Source organism: Populus trichocarpa, chromosome 2 (genome assembly GCF_000002775.5).
Source record: "Populus trichocarpa isolate Nisqually-1 chromosome 2, P.trichocarpa_v4.1, whole genome shotgun sequence".
Lineage (NCBI taxonomy): Eukaryota > Viridiplantae > Streptophyta > Magnoliopsida > Malpighiales > Salicaceae > Populus > Populus trichocarpa.
The window spans coordinates 21933137-21947372 of record NC_037286.2 but is presented as its reverse complement, the minus strand read 5'-3'; the positions used below and the strand labels follow the sequence as shown (position 1 = coordinate 21947372).

Here is a 14236-nt window from a genome sequence, read left to right as displayed (position 1 = left end):
GAAATCGTGTTTTTTTTAATTTTAAAAAAAAAATTGTTAAAAATTATTTTTTTAATATTTTCATATCGTTTTGATATCCTAATCTCAAAAATAATTTTTAAAAAATAAAAAAATATATCATTTTAATATATTTTTAAATAAAAAAACATTTTAAATCGTAACTACAACTACAATTCCTAATATTTCATCTTAATTCATAATCCACCTGATTCAAGAGTCATGAGTAAGTAAATTGATTTATGAACACAGATAGGTCAATCATCGGTTCAAGCTGACAGGGCAGACCGGTTGTATAAGAGTGCAATTTATATGGCCAGTTCCAAGTCAGTCAACTTTTCGCTGCTTACCACATTTTGCTATTCTGTAATTACAAGCTGCAATTTGTGTTCATTAAAGATTTGTGATTTGGTGCAGATTCTGTTCATATATATATATCAACATGGATAACGTATCAATTCAGGTTTTTAATCGGAGTACCATAATAATCCTCTTGTTTATTACAAAAGGCAGTTAGATCATAAACCAGAATAAAATGCAAGTACATTTAACATGAATTACTGGATACTGCCTGATTTGCACAGAGACTAGCAGTAAGCGTAGTGATAAAGATTTCGCCAGATTAAAGTTGTGGCAGCCCGAGCGCAATTAGAGGGCCTTAAACTTGAGATAATCAACATGCAAGCCCTGGAAAACAGGCGTAATTAGACGGTAACATTGATAATTATTAGGGTCAAATCTCACGCAAGCACAAATTTTGTCAATTAGCAAAGCTGAAAAAATGCTTTGGATGGATCGACAAAGAACAATCTCAATAAACAATATTAGATATATAGACGCTACAAATTTATTTTAAGCTATAGAGACAATTGACTTTTTTAATTATTTATTTTATGCGCATAACTTCACTTGTTGCATGGTAAAAAAAAAACATTTTCAGATCAATTCATACACGTTAACAAAGATTCAATTATTTCCTTAAATTATTTTTAAAATGTATTTTCACATTGATGTGATGCGCAAAAAAAAATATTTGTTTAGATATTAATTAATCTCAAATTAAGTTGAGTCAAGAAGTCAAGGGGATTGCCTAAGAAAAGATGATTGACTCGTGATGCTTAAATAATCTTTGTTGTGGCCCAAAAGGATGAACAAATATATGTTTTTCTCACAAGCCAATAGACTAGCTGAGAAAAAAATATATTAATTTCTTTCTTTTTCTTTAGAACACCCGGCGTAACACCCGGTTATTCATGTGCTTCGCCTCCTCAAGCCTCCCTTTCTCTCTATTTATGCTTTCACTACTCTTAATCTTTTTCTCCCTGGCCTCATCTTTTCTCTTACACTTCCTGGTTTCATTTATGGGGAATTGCCTGACAAGTAGCAAGATTGTGTCACAAAATGAAGAGACTACAACATCCTTGGTGTCGTCCAAGATAGAGCGCCCTAAACATGTTGAAGGTGGCAAGGCCAGGACGGTGAGGTTAGGATTAGATGAAGAGGTTAATGTTGGTAAAGATGGCGAGATGGGTGAGACAACGACATCTAAAGGTGGTGGTGCTGTGAGGATTAGGGTTTTGGTTACAAGAGAAGAGTTAAAGCAAATCTTGGATTTTAGGAAGAACATAAACTACTCTTCTGTGGAGCAAATGATAGGCGCATTGAGGTTGAGAGAGAGGAGGACGGATCAAGCTGGAGCAAGTAGTGATGGCGGTGTGATCATGAGCAGCAGCAGTTGGAAGCCGGTTCTGGGTAGCATTCCAGAGGAGCGTTAATGAACATGTAATCAATTTGCCATTAACTCTATTAATTTATCCCTGTAAAAGCATCTATACTTGTTGTTTTGAGAATTTAGTACAAACGGTAAGGGTTTTTTTCTTACTGGATGATCATCAACAGTACCGATCATCAACTGTACAGGTCCACCTGCAATCAAATTACCTGTGTAATTGCAGTGAATAACTATACGGGTGCATGTTTCAAACTTTTTGATATGTATTCCCATAAGTACAATCCATTTCTATACTTGGTTTTGTTTCTTATCCAGTTTCCATACTTGCTAATCCTACCCACAACCATTTACAAGGAAAAACACTAGAGCTTCGATGAGTCTTGAAAGCTTTTTTTGTTTCGGTCATTGAGGTTTTTTTAAAATTTTATTTTTTTATGTTATGTTAACTTCTGTTTGCGCCTAATAATTTGTTTTGATTAGATTGTTATAAATTCTTTTAGTGTCAAAAACAAATTATAGCGCTGAGTTCATGCTTAATTTGATAAAATAAATTTCAGTTTTATTGATTAAAATAAATTAAAAATAAGAAGACCAAATTCAAGAAATAAGAAACAGACTTTTTTTCTTTTGTTTTCATGAGCTGTAGATTTTGAAATTTTAGTCTTCAAAGTTTTTTTTTTATTTTCGTTCCTTGTTAATTGAGATTTTACATTTCAGTCTTGTATTTTATTTGTTTTTCATTCCAGTCCTTGTATTTTGTGATGAGAGAGAGAGTCATCGTAAAATGATGGAGAAGAGAAAAAACGTAAAGTTGGCCAGATTTTTGGAACAAAAAAAGTCAAATTTAGGGTCATTGTATTCCTCTAAAAATATCATTAAGGTGTTTTTAAGATTTTATATCACTAGAAAAAGGTAGATCAAGGTTGAAAAAGAATTTATTTTAAGTTTTATGTTTTTATATTGGTTTAGGAATGTTTTGAGTTGATAACTTAATTTATTGAAATTTTATTGGTATTTATTAGATGTTTTTATTTAAAAATAGATTGAAAAGTAGTTTTTTCATCTTTAATGGCCACCTCCTCATTATTTACTTCTAAAAAATAAAAATATATATAAATTTAAAAAAACAAAAAAAGGCGAGGCGTGCACGTGTCACACCTTTTTTTAATTGGATAAGGGGTGCTGGTCCTATTCTATGGCTATTTTTTAATTTTTTTTATTTTGATCGACAAGCATTATAAAAAATGCTTAACATTATATTTAAATTATTATTCAATTTTTTCATGGTTCTTAAATAATATAATAGGTTTTTATGGGAATATATATTAACAATTGTTTTTCAATTATTATGTACCTAATATACAAAAAATAAAAAACATTGCTCATAAATATTCAATGAAGATAAAATTTTTGTTCTTAAAGCTTTTTAATAAATTTATTACATGAATTTATCATATTTATTAATTTTTTTTCTTTCAATCAGAGATATCATTTTAATATTTCTTAAAAACTTGCTTTTAAGATTATAATAGATTTTATTTAAAAACAGTGTTGACAATTAAAAAACATTTTTTTGTTAAATCAATAAAGAGATGCATTAATAAAGAAATTGAGTTTAAATTAAAGAAATATATTTCTCTACTTATTTCAAATAATTGATATTATTAACAAACTTTTCTTTTAATTGTTGTTGTCTTTTATTCAAAAAACATGCTCATGATAAAAAAAAACAAAAACAAAATATATGTTGTTGTTTTTAAGAAGATTAGGAATTTTTATGATGGTATTATTAATTTTTTTATGAATAATTATGTATTGGCTCGATATGTATAATTTTTAAAATAATTTTCTCATTATTATTGAATTGAAATAGAAAATCTATTTTCTTAATATTTTTAATTGTAGATTATTTATATTTTTTTTCAAATTTCTTGTTTTTGTTTTTCATATAGTTATGGAGAGATGATTGATTCATGATTGTTTTTTAATTTTTTAAATGAAGCTTGGTTTCGCGATCATCATGAGTTTCTGCTTAAAAAACATGCTCCTCGTATAAAAAAAAACATGTTTTTTTGCTGAAGTTAAAAAAAATGCATCAATAAAATTTTTTTTATTTATTTAAAATATATGTTTTTTCCTTTTATTTCAAATTGTTGTAGTTTTTCTAATTTGTTTTTACTTTTTATTCAATGAATTATACTACTAATAAATGATAATTTTTATTGTCAAAATAAATAAAATATTACATGAATAAGAAAGATAATTTTGATTGAAAAAATATATTTCTCCTCAATAATCTTATTTGCTGTCCTTATAAATTTTTATTTTTATAATCATTTAATTAAATAAAAAATAATTTTCGGAAACCAGAGTTATTAAACTCAATCAGGGCCACGATCTAGGTCACAGATTGAACAAGTTAAACCGGCTTAACCTAAATCAATCTAAAATATTGTTATTTCAATATATTTTTTATAAAAACTAAAACATTAAATTAATATTAGTTTTATCTTTTTTAAAATCAAACAAGATTTCATCAAGTCGAAGGACATACCTACCAGGTGTACAAGACCACACTAAATCATCTTCCACCCATTTTACTTTGAGACATGACTCGGTCCAGATGTCGAGGTGCCTAAAACAAGTATCAAAGATTCATACCATCAATAAATTTGAAGGGAAAAAAAAAAGAGTGTGATTCACTCAGACGAGTTTTCAAGTCTACTAGCCATCGATTTTGACGCTCGGTCAGCCAGCGAGGAAATGGCAACAATGGCTGCTGAGGGGCATTCCGGGTGTGAGAGCATCTTCAATAGAAGATGTTATTTTAAAGTGGTAAATTAATAAAATAGTATTTTAAATAGTATAAATATAATTTTTTTTACCATACATGTTCCAATGGAAAAAAACCATTTGAAAAGTCAATTCTATTAGAGTGGAATAAATAAGTGTTTTATTTTTTTTTAATGATTTTAATGTTATTTTTTTTTCCACATGGCTAGATTTAATTGGTTTATTTTTTTGTTGGCCCCACTTTGTTAGTTTTGGCTCTTTTGAGAGATATGTAGGAATAGCTTTTATAGAAAAGAAAATGCATTTTAGCTTTTTGTTTGGCTTTTCTCTTGGAGTATGAAAAACAAGCAAAGAAAAGCTAAAATATTAATTTTTTATTTTTGGCTATCCATTTAGTTTTTTTATTGGAAATGCTCTGAAGGAAACGAAATGAAAAAGGAAAGAGTGTGTCGCTGCAGGTTCTAGAAGCATCAAAATCATAGTTGTGGTGTGCAAAATATTTTTTTTGTTTAAAAATATTTTAGAATAAAATATTTTATTTTTAAAAAATTATTTTTAATATTATTGTATTAAAATAATCTAAAAATATATAAAAAAAATTATTTTAAATAAAAAAAATCAATTGTTTTTAGAAGGTTTCTAAACGCACTTGATTCAAGATTTTGCAACCGCCGCAATACCAGGGATAGGGGGCGGTCAGCTGGTTTTGGTTGATAAGAAAATATTCTATTAATAATCTCTTCGCAAATATTATATGAGATACCTTTTTGCTTAGTACAAGTTGTTTTAAAAAATAAATCTCTTCTAAAAATACATCGTATTATTTTTCTTATTAGCACATAAAGATTATAAAAAACTGAAAAAAATTATAAATTTAATATTTTTTAAAGAAATATTTTAAAAAAAACCACCCAAAACAGGAATACCTTGCACTTCCAAACATATTCTTAGGCAAATGTCAAGGAGAAATTCTCACTGCATACAGACTTGGCACTAACATGAAACTCAGGACATGCAATTAAATTATTTTAGTAACTTATACATGACATAAAACACTAGGCAAACTATAATTCAATATTCAAGTAGCAAAAATTACTGTAATCCAGCACAAAATTTGCTAGTGTTTCACGCTGCATGGTTTCAGCTTCAACACACATTTCCTCAGCCCAAGAGAAGAAACTGTTCGCCGGTATCGAAATCACTAGACAATAATTTATAATTCCGTTCCTGATGAAGTACATTTTTATTACAGAAAGCCATTTCAAATCGCTTTCTCAAAGGACATTATGATAATCATGTAACTCACGGAGGAGGTTTTGAGCAATCACCGGAACAACAGAATCATATTTCTGGAAGCAATCCTCTGGCCGACGATTCATTCAGACATTAAAGTGAAAATAAATGCCTGTCCCATGAAAAGGATTTTTCCCATTTATTAAAACTCTTATTTTCTTCTCACGTTATACAATCGAGAAAGTTATCAGGGGCAGGAAGGCCTTGACCAGTGTAGGAGTAATCACTGCTTCATCAAACTCCTAATAGCATATGGAAGAATGCCTCCGTGGTTGAAATATTCCAATTCCACCTGCAATTGCAATTAAGGGCATCAGCTAAGAAAAATGAGCAGGCCTTCAACCATGCAAAAGATGTGGCCATGCACTTCCATCTATCTAACTTTTAAAGACGATCACAATAATGCACACGAAAAAAAAATTAAAAAAGACAGCAGGATGCTACCCAATACTATTCGTGTAGAGATATATACATGCCATCCAAGGAGGAGTTGGAAAAATTATACCCAGCAGCTATAAAAGTGGAAAATATTTGAACTATCCACAATAATTAGGAACATCTTAGAAACATATTAATACTCCAATTTTTTAAAAAAAATGAAGTCCAAAACGAAAAAATAGTAATAATCTTGACTTTTTTTTGTTTTTGTTGAAAAAATTCTTCTCCGTTCTCAACAAATGACCACATTTTTCAATTTAGTGTTTGCCAATACCATGCAGGACTGAACATACTATTGATAATTTGTTCCTGCTGTTCATATAAGTTGAATTAAGTTAATATATTTCCCAAATTACTCCCTCGATTTCCAAGAAAAACTTGAGCAATCCCCATGTTCCAACATTAATCAAACATGAACTTGAAATAATAAAGAGCTTAAGAAAGAGAATCACCGCAGTGTCAAAGCGAGCTGTGCAGGTGAAGGATTTCCCATTGTCAGTTGTGACAGTCACATCTTGGCCAGGTCTTATCTCACTGATATTGCTTGGAAGGTCAATAGTATAGCGCTCATGACCAGTCAATCCTAGTGTGTCCGCATCCTGACCAGCCTTGAAACAAAGGGGAATAATTCCCATTCCCACCAAATTACTGCGATGAATTCTCTCAAAACTCTTGGCAATCACTGCTTTCACTCCCTACAACAAATGAAGCCCATAAGATCGTTTACACGGGTGGGTGCATCCACACCATTGAAATTCAAAACAGAGTCAGATGGGTAAAAACCTACTCAAGCTGAAATGATGAAAGGAAAAACTCACCAATAACATTGGACCTTTGGCAGCCCAATCCCTGGAGCTTCCACTTCCATACTCAGCTCCAGCCAAAACAATGGTGTCAAGTCCAGCGTTCTTGTACCTCTGGAATAGTAGATTGATCACTCAAAGTTAATTAATAGAAATGATAAAATCTAAGTTCACAAACATGGGTTATTTGCAAACATGGATATATCGGCACAAAACCACAGGAAACCTCTTCAGATTGCAGAAACATATCATGTCTGTGACACTTAAAATATGTCCAAGTCCATCAGTGTATGCAACAACTGAGCCCATACAACTGAACTATAAGAAAATTCGTAAGGGAACTTCTATACTAAAGGCATATACAGTCCATCTAGAATTCCTTAATTATTATTTCAGTTAGCATAAAATAAACTATAAATGAATGATATTGTCGATGGAGGAGTGAAATTTAGGGGAAATAAGTCAAGATGGAAAATTGTGCAGCATCTAATACCAAGAGACTTACCATTGCAGCATCATACACAGAGAGTTTCTCGCCTGTAGGAATATGGACAGTCTTGGGTCCCACTTCCCCATTCAAAAATTTGTTAACAAGGCGAATATTGGCAAAAGTTCCCCTAGCCATCACTTCATCATTTCCACGACGACTTCCATAAGAGTTGAAGTCTTTGCGATCCACCCCATGCTCAAGGAGATACTTTGCAGTAGGACTGTCTTTGTGGATGCTTCCTGCTGGAGAAATGTGATCTGTCGTGATACTATCACCAAAGTTAAGCAAACAGTATGCATCCTTCACCCCATGAGCTCCAGGAGGATTCATGGTCATGTTCTTGAAGTATGGAGGCTCATGAATATAGGTTGAGCTAGGGTCCCATGAATAGGAAGTTGAAGCTGGTACAGATAGCTGATTCCACATGGGATTGCCCTTTGTGATAGACTCATATGTACTTTTGAACATAGCAGGCAACACACTGGATTGAACGACCTGAAAAATATGCATCACGAGTAAATTTCAGTCCATTCTAGCAGTAAAACATCATATTACAGAACAAGAGGTACAAGCAAAGTTGACAGTATCTACCTCTGCAATTTCCTCTGCTGTTGGCCAGATATCCCTGAAATAGACACTCTTACCATCCTTTCCTGTTCCAATTGGCTCCTTATCAAAGTCAATGTTAACCTGGAAAACATTTTCATGTCACCTTATTGATGAAGAGCAGCAACAATAAGAATGAGATTTTCAATGGAAGCTCAGCAAAGAAACTGGATCCCCAAAAAGCAAACATTACATAGAATGTTCAACATAAAATAGTTGAATTATGTTGAATTAGGAGCTGCGAAGAAAAAACCCTTCACCGTACATCTAAGTTTCAAAACAAAAATATAATCAACAAACCTTATCTAATAGCATAACAGAGAAAAACATTAGGAACTTGGGGCAGCTAAAGCAAAGTTTGACATGGCGTGTAAAGAACAGGATGGAATATATAAGGGTAGAGCGGTAACGGTGTAAAGAGTATAAGGCACGAAGAGTTAAGAGTGTTGTTAGAAGCTTTAAGAAGTTACAAGGGGGCCCTGGTGAGGACAAAAATAAATCTTGAACAAAATTTAATTAGAATATTCTTAAAGACATATGCCAGTGGGGCACAACACTAAATGTAAGTAAATGTGATGCATGGTATAAGTTTGACAAAGAGAGAAAAAACCGACACTGCTACTCAAAAAAATTTAGCCAGCTCCTCTTTAGGTCAACACTTAGATCCCTTCAACACTAATTAACTCGCATTCCTCTCCCTAAACCATATAAAGCAAGGTCATAACAAGCACAGTCTAAATGGTAAACATACCGTCCCAGCAAGGGCATAGGCAACCACTAAAGGAGGTGAAGCAAGATAGTTGGCTCTTGTCAAGGCGTGGACACGGCCCTCAAAATTTCGGTTACCAGAAAGCACAGCTGCTGCAAGAATGTCTGCAGAGAGAAAGTGAGGGAGTAGTCAGAAAAGAGAAGTTCAAATGCAGACGCGGTCAAAGAACTAATGGTATGGATATAATCTCAAAATTACCATTTTCTGTAATAACAGCGCCAACAGATTCATCCAAATCCCCAGAATTTCCAATGCATGTTGTGCACCCATATCCAACAATATTGAAGCCCTGCTCATTCAAATATTTTTGCAGCCCACTACAAAATGCAAAAAAGAAAAAACAAACATAATTAACTGATGTTTTTCTCTCAAGTACGGAAAATTAAAAGGAAGTTGCATTCTAAAACCATTCAAATTATTCAGTTACCTTTGGAGTAAATATTTTGTAACAACTCCGGAGCCTGGGGCTAGACTTGTTTTTATCCATGGCTTTACCTGTGGACAATTATGAAATGATAATTAAAGAATAATTCAATTCTACAGTAGCTTTTACATTCTTAGAAATAAAAGAAGGCCCAAACAAATGCTTGTGCCATATTGATAAGATCAGGGAAAGAAAATTGGCATAACAGCAGGAGGAGGCACCTTCAAGAATACAAGTACAAGAAGTCTATGCATGCCTAACCTTTAAACCAAGTTCACAAGCCTTCTTAGCAACAAGACCAGCACCTAGCATGACACTGGGATTTGATGTATTGGTACAGCTTGTGATTGCAGCAATCACAACACTACCATGCTTCAGCTCTGCTGGCTGTCCATGGAATGAAAACTTTGCCACTTTGTCCTGTGCCTCTTTTGGTACAGCAAAACCCTGTTTTCATATCAGATTAAAAATTTAGTTGTAGAAAACCAATAATCAGAAGTTGAGCCACGTCAATGGTATCCTACCCAAGAAATTAAATAAAAATGAATCCAAATCCACTCAATCCCTATTAAGATTGGATACATTTGCTTCACTATCAACAGCAAATTATCATTGCCTACAGAAATGCAAATGACAATAAATCACCCACATCCCCAGTAAACTACCCCTTTGTATACAAACATACATAGGGTGTGGACATCATGGATGAATTTACAGTGAAGTCAGGGTTGAGAGTTAACAGCTAATGGTAGGATAGATGGAAGAGGCTTACTACTCCTTGTGATTGAAGAGGAGACAGACAAACAAAGTTAAAGGTGGTGCTGTTACTGGCACATGTTATGGAAGTGACAAGGAAATTTCATTATAGCTGTGTAAATGGACAAAGCATAACTAAAGGTAATCGATGAGTGTCATTTAAATCCAGCAAAGGATGAAAATTTGAGCAACATTAATAAATACAGTGATCCAGCATTCACGGTTCAGTGAAAAACATAAACTTCCACCTATCTTTTTCTCGGCTAAAAAAGCACCGTCCAATGGCTTTTAACTGTGGAAACATATAGATCCAGCCAACTTGTATCAAAGAGAAGCCACACAGACCAGTGTAAAAAAAAAATGCAGTATAACTATGAACTCTATAGGAACCAATGAAATCCAGAAACTGAACCACTGGCGACCATATAGTCATTATGATATGAAGCAGATGCACTTCCTTTGACTCAATTTATCAAAGTCTTTAACAGGGAAACGACAAATTATATTAAAATTTTTAGACAACTGGATCTAATGGAAACAAAGATTATGGATATCAGTTATCCACACTGAATGAAATGGCTTACAACAAACCTTAAATCCAACTTTGTTATTGAGACAAGCATGCCAATCAGCCTTCATTTCTTTTAATGGAACACGATCATGTGGCCTGCAAGGAATGACACATGCTTTGATGAGCTATAAATCGAAGGGGATATGTTAGATTTGCATTGAAGTCGTTGAAAATGAGCTACAAGGTGTCAGTGTGTGAGATAGTGTTGATGAACGGGAGTTAACGCATGTAAAAAAGTGCACACCTCTTTGGTCCAGAAATGCAGGGCTCAACATCCGCAAGGTCCAATTGTAGATAGGCTGAGTACACTCTTTCTGGTTGGGGCTGAATTAATTGGTGAGGGAAAAATTAGTAATTCCATAGTTGCACGTTAAATAACAAAATAAAGATTATATCAAATGCTCAGAAGAAAGATAAACATTGAAAAAGGAGTAAAAGGTTCTACCTCGTTATAGTCAACAAACATTTTGTTTGCACGGAGATATGCTTCTATCATTGCCACCTAATAAAAGAAGACCCGTCAATTAGCATCCAGTATAGATTTCAAATTGCAAACAACTATATGTTGGAAACAAGAAATGAGACTCACAGTTTCATCACTCCTTCCAGTCAATTTGAGATATTGTAATGTAACATGATCCACTGGGAAGAACCCCATAGTTGCACCATACTCAGGAGACATGTTAGCTATAGTAGCCCTGTCTGCTAATGATAGCTTACTCATTCCATCACCTGCAGGAAACAGACAATATTAAATCGTCATCCAAAAAAGACAAGAAAAAGCAATTGATAGCTAAGTCAATTAAGGTCCATGAATCAAATTACCATAAAACTCAACAAACTTTCCCACAACACCATGCTTCCTCAGCATTTGAGTCACCGTCAAAACCAAGTCAGTAGCTGTGACACCATTGTGTAACTTTCCATTTAACTTGAACCCAACAACGCCAGGCAACACCATGCTCATGGGCTGTCAATTTGAGAAAGTACAATGTAAAGAGACAAAATCATTGCATAATGCTCCTCCACACTTATTTCAGATAGTGGAAAATGAATAGCATCCCAAAGCATTCATGCACTACCAACCCCATACATAATTTGTGAAAGAAAAACAAATTCACCTTAAGTATTAAAGAAACACTATACAACTAGTACACCTTGAGTATTAAAGTAACACTATACAACTATATAAGTAGTAAAAAGAAGCATCCATAGAAGTGATAAATTAGTAGCACTCGCATAATATGGGAAAATTGCACTTGAGCCCAAACTTAACCACATAATGCTGATATACACTTCATTAAAAAATATAGGAATCCCGCAACAAAATAAGTTAAGAATGCGTACAAATAAAATGCAAATTCTTCACCTTTGCATTCATACTCTTCTGTGATAGAAACATGGTTTAAGATGACATGCTAGTTATCTTTTGGGAAGTTCTAGTATTGACACTGGTGAAATATTTTTTGACAATGAGATATCACATTAACTACCTGGCCAAGCATTGCAGCTTCTGCTTCAATACCTCCAACTCCCCAGCCAGCTACTCCTAGCCCATCAATCATGGTTGTATGAGAATCAGTTCCAACCACACTATCAGGGTAGAGAACACCATCAGTGTTGAAAACAACGCGTCCAAGATATTCAAGATTCACCTGAAATTTAAGTGTGCAACCACCATACATCAATAAAAATAAATTTGATGCTTAGTCTGAGCTTTTAGTTATTTATCAACTACCATAAGAAATTATATTAAAAAGTAAAGAGCATGCAAACTGGGATATAATTGGCTTGCTAAAGGAAGTGATAGTTATAATTCAATATGTCAAATCTCAGAACACGAAATACACCACCCTTTTATATTATACCTGATGAACAATACCAGAACCTGGAGGAACCACAAGCATATTTTGGAAAGCAGTGGAACCCCATTTAAGAAAGGCAAATCTTTCCTTGTTCCTATGAAATTCAAGCTCCATGTTTGCCTGCACTGCATTTTCTGATCTTGCCACGTCAACTTGAACTGAATGATCAATGACAAGATCTACAGGAACCTGCGAAACAAAGTAATTTCCAGAATTTGATCGGGATCAATGAACAAGATGAGATCAGACAGAAAACAGCGGTTTCAGATTTCCAGAAGCATACAGGCAGCAATATTTACTAGGCTTGTCTAGGAAAGGTGTTTTAGCACCGTTTTTTATACAAAAACTGATTATAATAAATCAAACTGACTTTACTTGTAGCAAACTTAATGAAAAAAAAGACTCGCACCAAAGGATTGATCTTGTTGGAATCACCGCCAAGTTGAGCCATAGCATCCCGCATAGAAGCAAGATCAACAACAACTGGTACTCCAGTAAAATCCTGAAAACAAAACGTACAGATTAAACACAAATTCATTATCATGGCCAAAACAGTGTATACCTTCTCAAGCTTCAGACATACCTGCAAAAGAACACGAGCAGGCTTGAACGGAATCTCAACTAGTTTCGGAGCTGTGTTTTCCCAGTCAATGATCTTCTCAACATCACCCTTTGTTACTTGGAAGTTATCACAATTACGAATAGCAGATTCCAGAAGAATTCTGATGGAATAGGGCAGTTTCTCTGTTATTGACACAATAAACACACATCACAGATCACATACAGTCAAAGCTCTCTTGCTAAGTTGACTTAAATTTGACAACCCAAATGAAATGAAGCACAAATGTTGCAGAAAATACCGATCCTTGGATCATTAAGAGCAGGCAAGCTATAGAACTTTCCGAACTCGCCGCCTCCTGGCTTGGGGAGACTGGTGAAAATCCCCTTGAAAGGATGTTCATGAGCTTAAGAAAACAAACATATTTAATCAGTGCTGTTATTATTTTATCATTAATAATTAATAATTAAAGCAGGTTCTCAAATAAAAGGAACCATCCACTTCGGTACTGAGAAAGTAACCAGCCGATTACAAAAAATCAATCATTTCTGAAACGGCAAAATGATTTGCCCTGAAATTCTATAGCTAGAATAATTAACTACAGAAATCGAAACAGATGATTATTGGGGGAGACGAGAATGAAGAATACCCATAGTAGCGATCTTTCGCTGGAAGCGTTCGACAACGGGAGCAACGGCTCTGATCTGGTGGCGAAGAGTAGCAGGAGAGCGCCAATCGACACCGTGGCTCCAGCGAGGGTAAGAGCAGCGGAGAGATCGAACAGCGGAGGAGAAGCTCAAAGATCGGAGTTGGTTATTAGTGGTCAAATAAGAAGGAGAAAATTTAGGAGAATAGAGAATGGAAGTTTTGGAGACGGGAGGAGGAAACCTAGCCCTAGAAGCCCTAAGAATTGAAGAGGCTGATCCTAAGCCTGTTATATGCATGATGATTTCACATAAAAAAGCGCACCAGATAAGGATTAGATGATGAGCTCAGATTGCAGAGAGGAAGCTAACAACAAATCATGGCTGTTTCTGAGATTTGATTGATGATGATTTGAGAGAGAGAGAGAGAGAGAGAGGCGTGTGGAGAGCAACTGGAAGACCTAGGGCTGCGTGCCGCTCTCTTCTAGAACGTTAA

General features: G+C 34.1%; 2 protein-coding genes across 2 annotated transcripts; one reads left to right on the top strand and one right to left on the bottom strand.

Moving 5' to 3' along the window:
* The first annotated feature begins 1358 nt into the window (after positions 1-1358).
* LOC18103735 (uncharacterized) lies at positions 1359-1772 on the top strand. Its single transcript, XM_006376718.1, has one exon. The coding sequence runs from the start codon at positions 1359-1361 to the stop codon at positions 1770-1772; it is 414 nt and encodes a 137-aa protein (XP_006376780.1).
* A 3744-nt stretch (positions 1773-5516) lies between these two features.
* Positions 5517-14219, bottom strand: LOC18103734 (aconitate hydratase, cytoplasmic). The gene is made up of 20 exons (XM_006376717.3): positions 13746-14219; positions 13398-13502; positions 13121-13281; positions 12947-13039; positions 12541-12726; positions 12166-12327; positions 11498-11642; positions 11262-11404; positions 11118-11174; positions 10917-10996; positions 10693-10768; positions 9607-9792; positions 9349-9416; positions 9120-9238; positions 8904-9025; positions 8138-8236; positions 7562-8041; positions 7072-7170; positions 6706-6948; positions 5517-6107 (listed from the first exon to the last, which is right to left on the bottom strand). The coding sequence occupies exons 1-20, from the start codon at positions 14038-14040 to the stop codon at positions 6039-6041; spliced, it is 2988 nt and encodes a 995-aa protein (XP_006376779.1). The 5' UTR covers positions 14041-14219; the 3' UTR covers positions 5517-6038.
* Between the last annotated feature and the right edge of the window lie 17 nt (positions 14220-14236).

Bases quoted from the DNA above. Each gene is read 5' to 3' on its own strand.
- LOC18103734 (XM_006376717.3), bottom strand. From the start codon at position 14,040: ATGCATATAACAGGCTTAGGATCAGCCTCTTCAATTCTTAGGGCTTCT. The intron at 9,239-9,348 runs GTAACTGAATAA...TGCATTTTGTAG, and splicing joins ACAAAATATTTACTCCAAAG to TGGGCTGCAAAAATATTTGA. The intron at 6,108-6,705 runs GTGATTCTCTTT...TTGCAATTGCAG, and splicing joins CAGCTCGCTTTGACACTGCG to GTGGAATTGGAATATTTCAA.
- LOC18103735 (XM_006376718.1), top strand. From the start codon at position 1,359: ATGGGGAATTGCCTGACAAGTAGCAAGATTGTGTCACAAAATGAAGAG.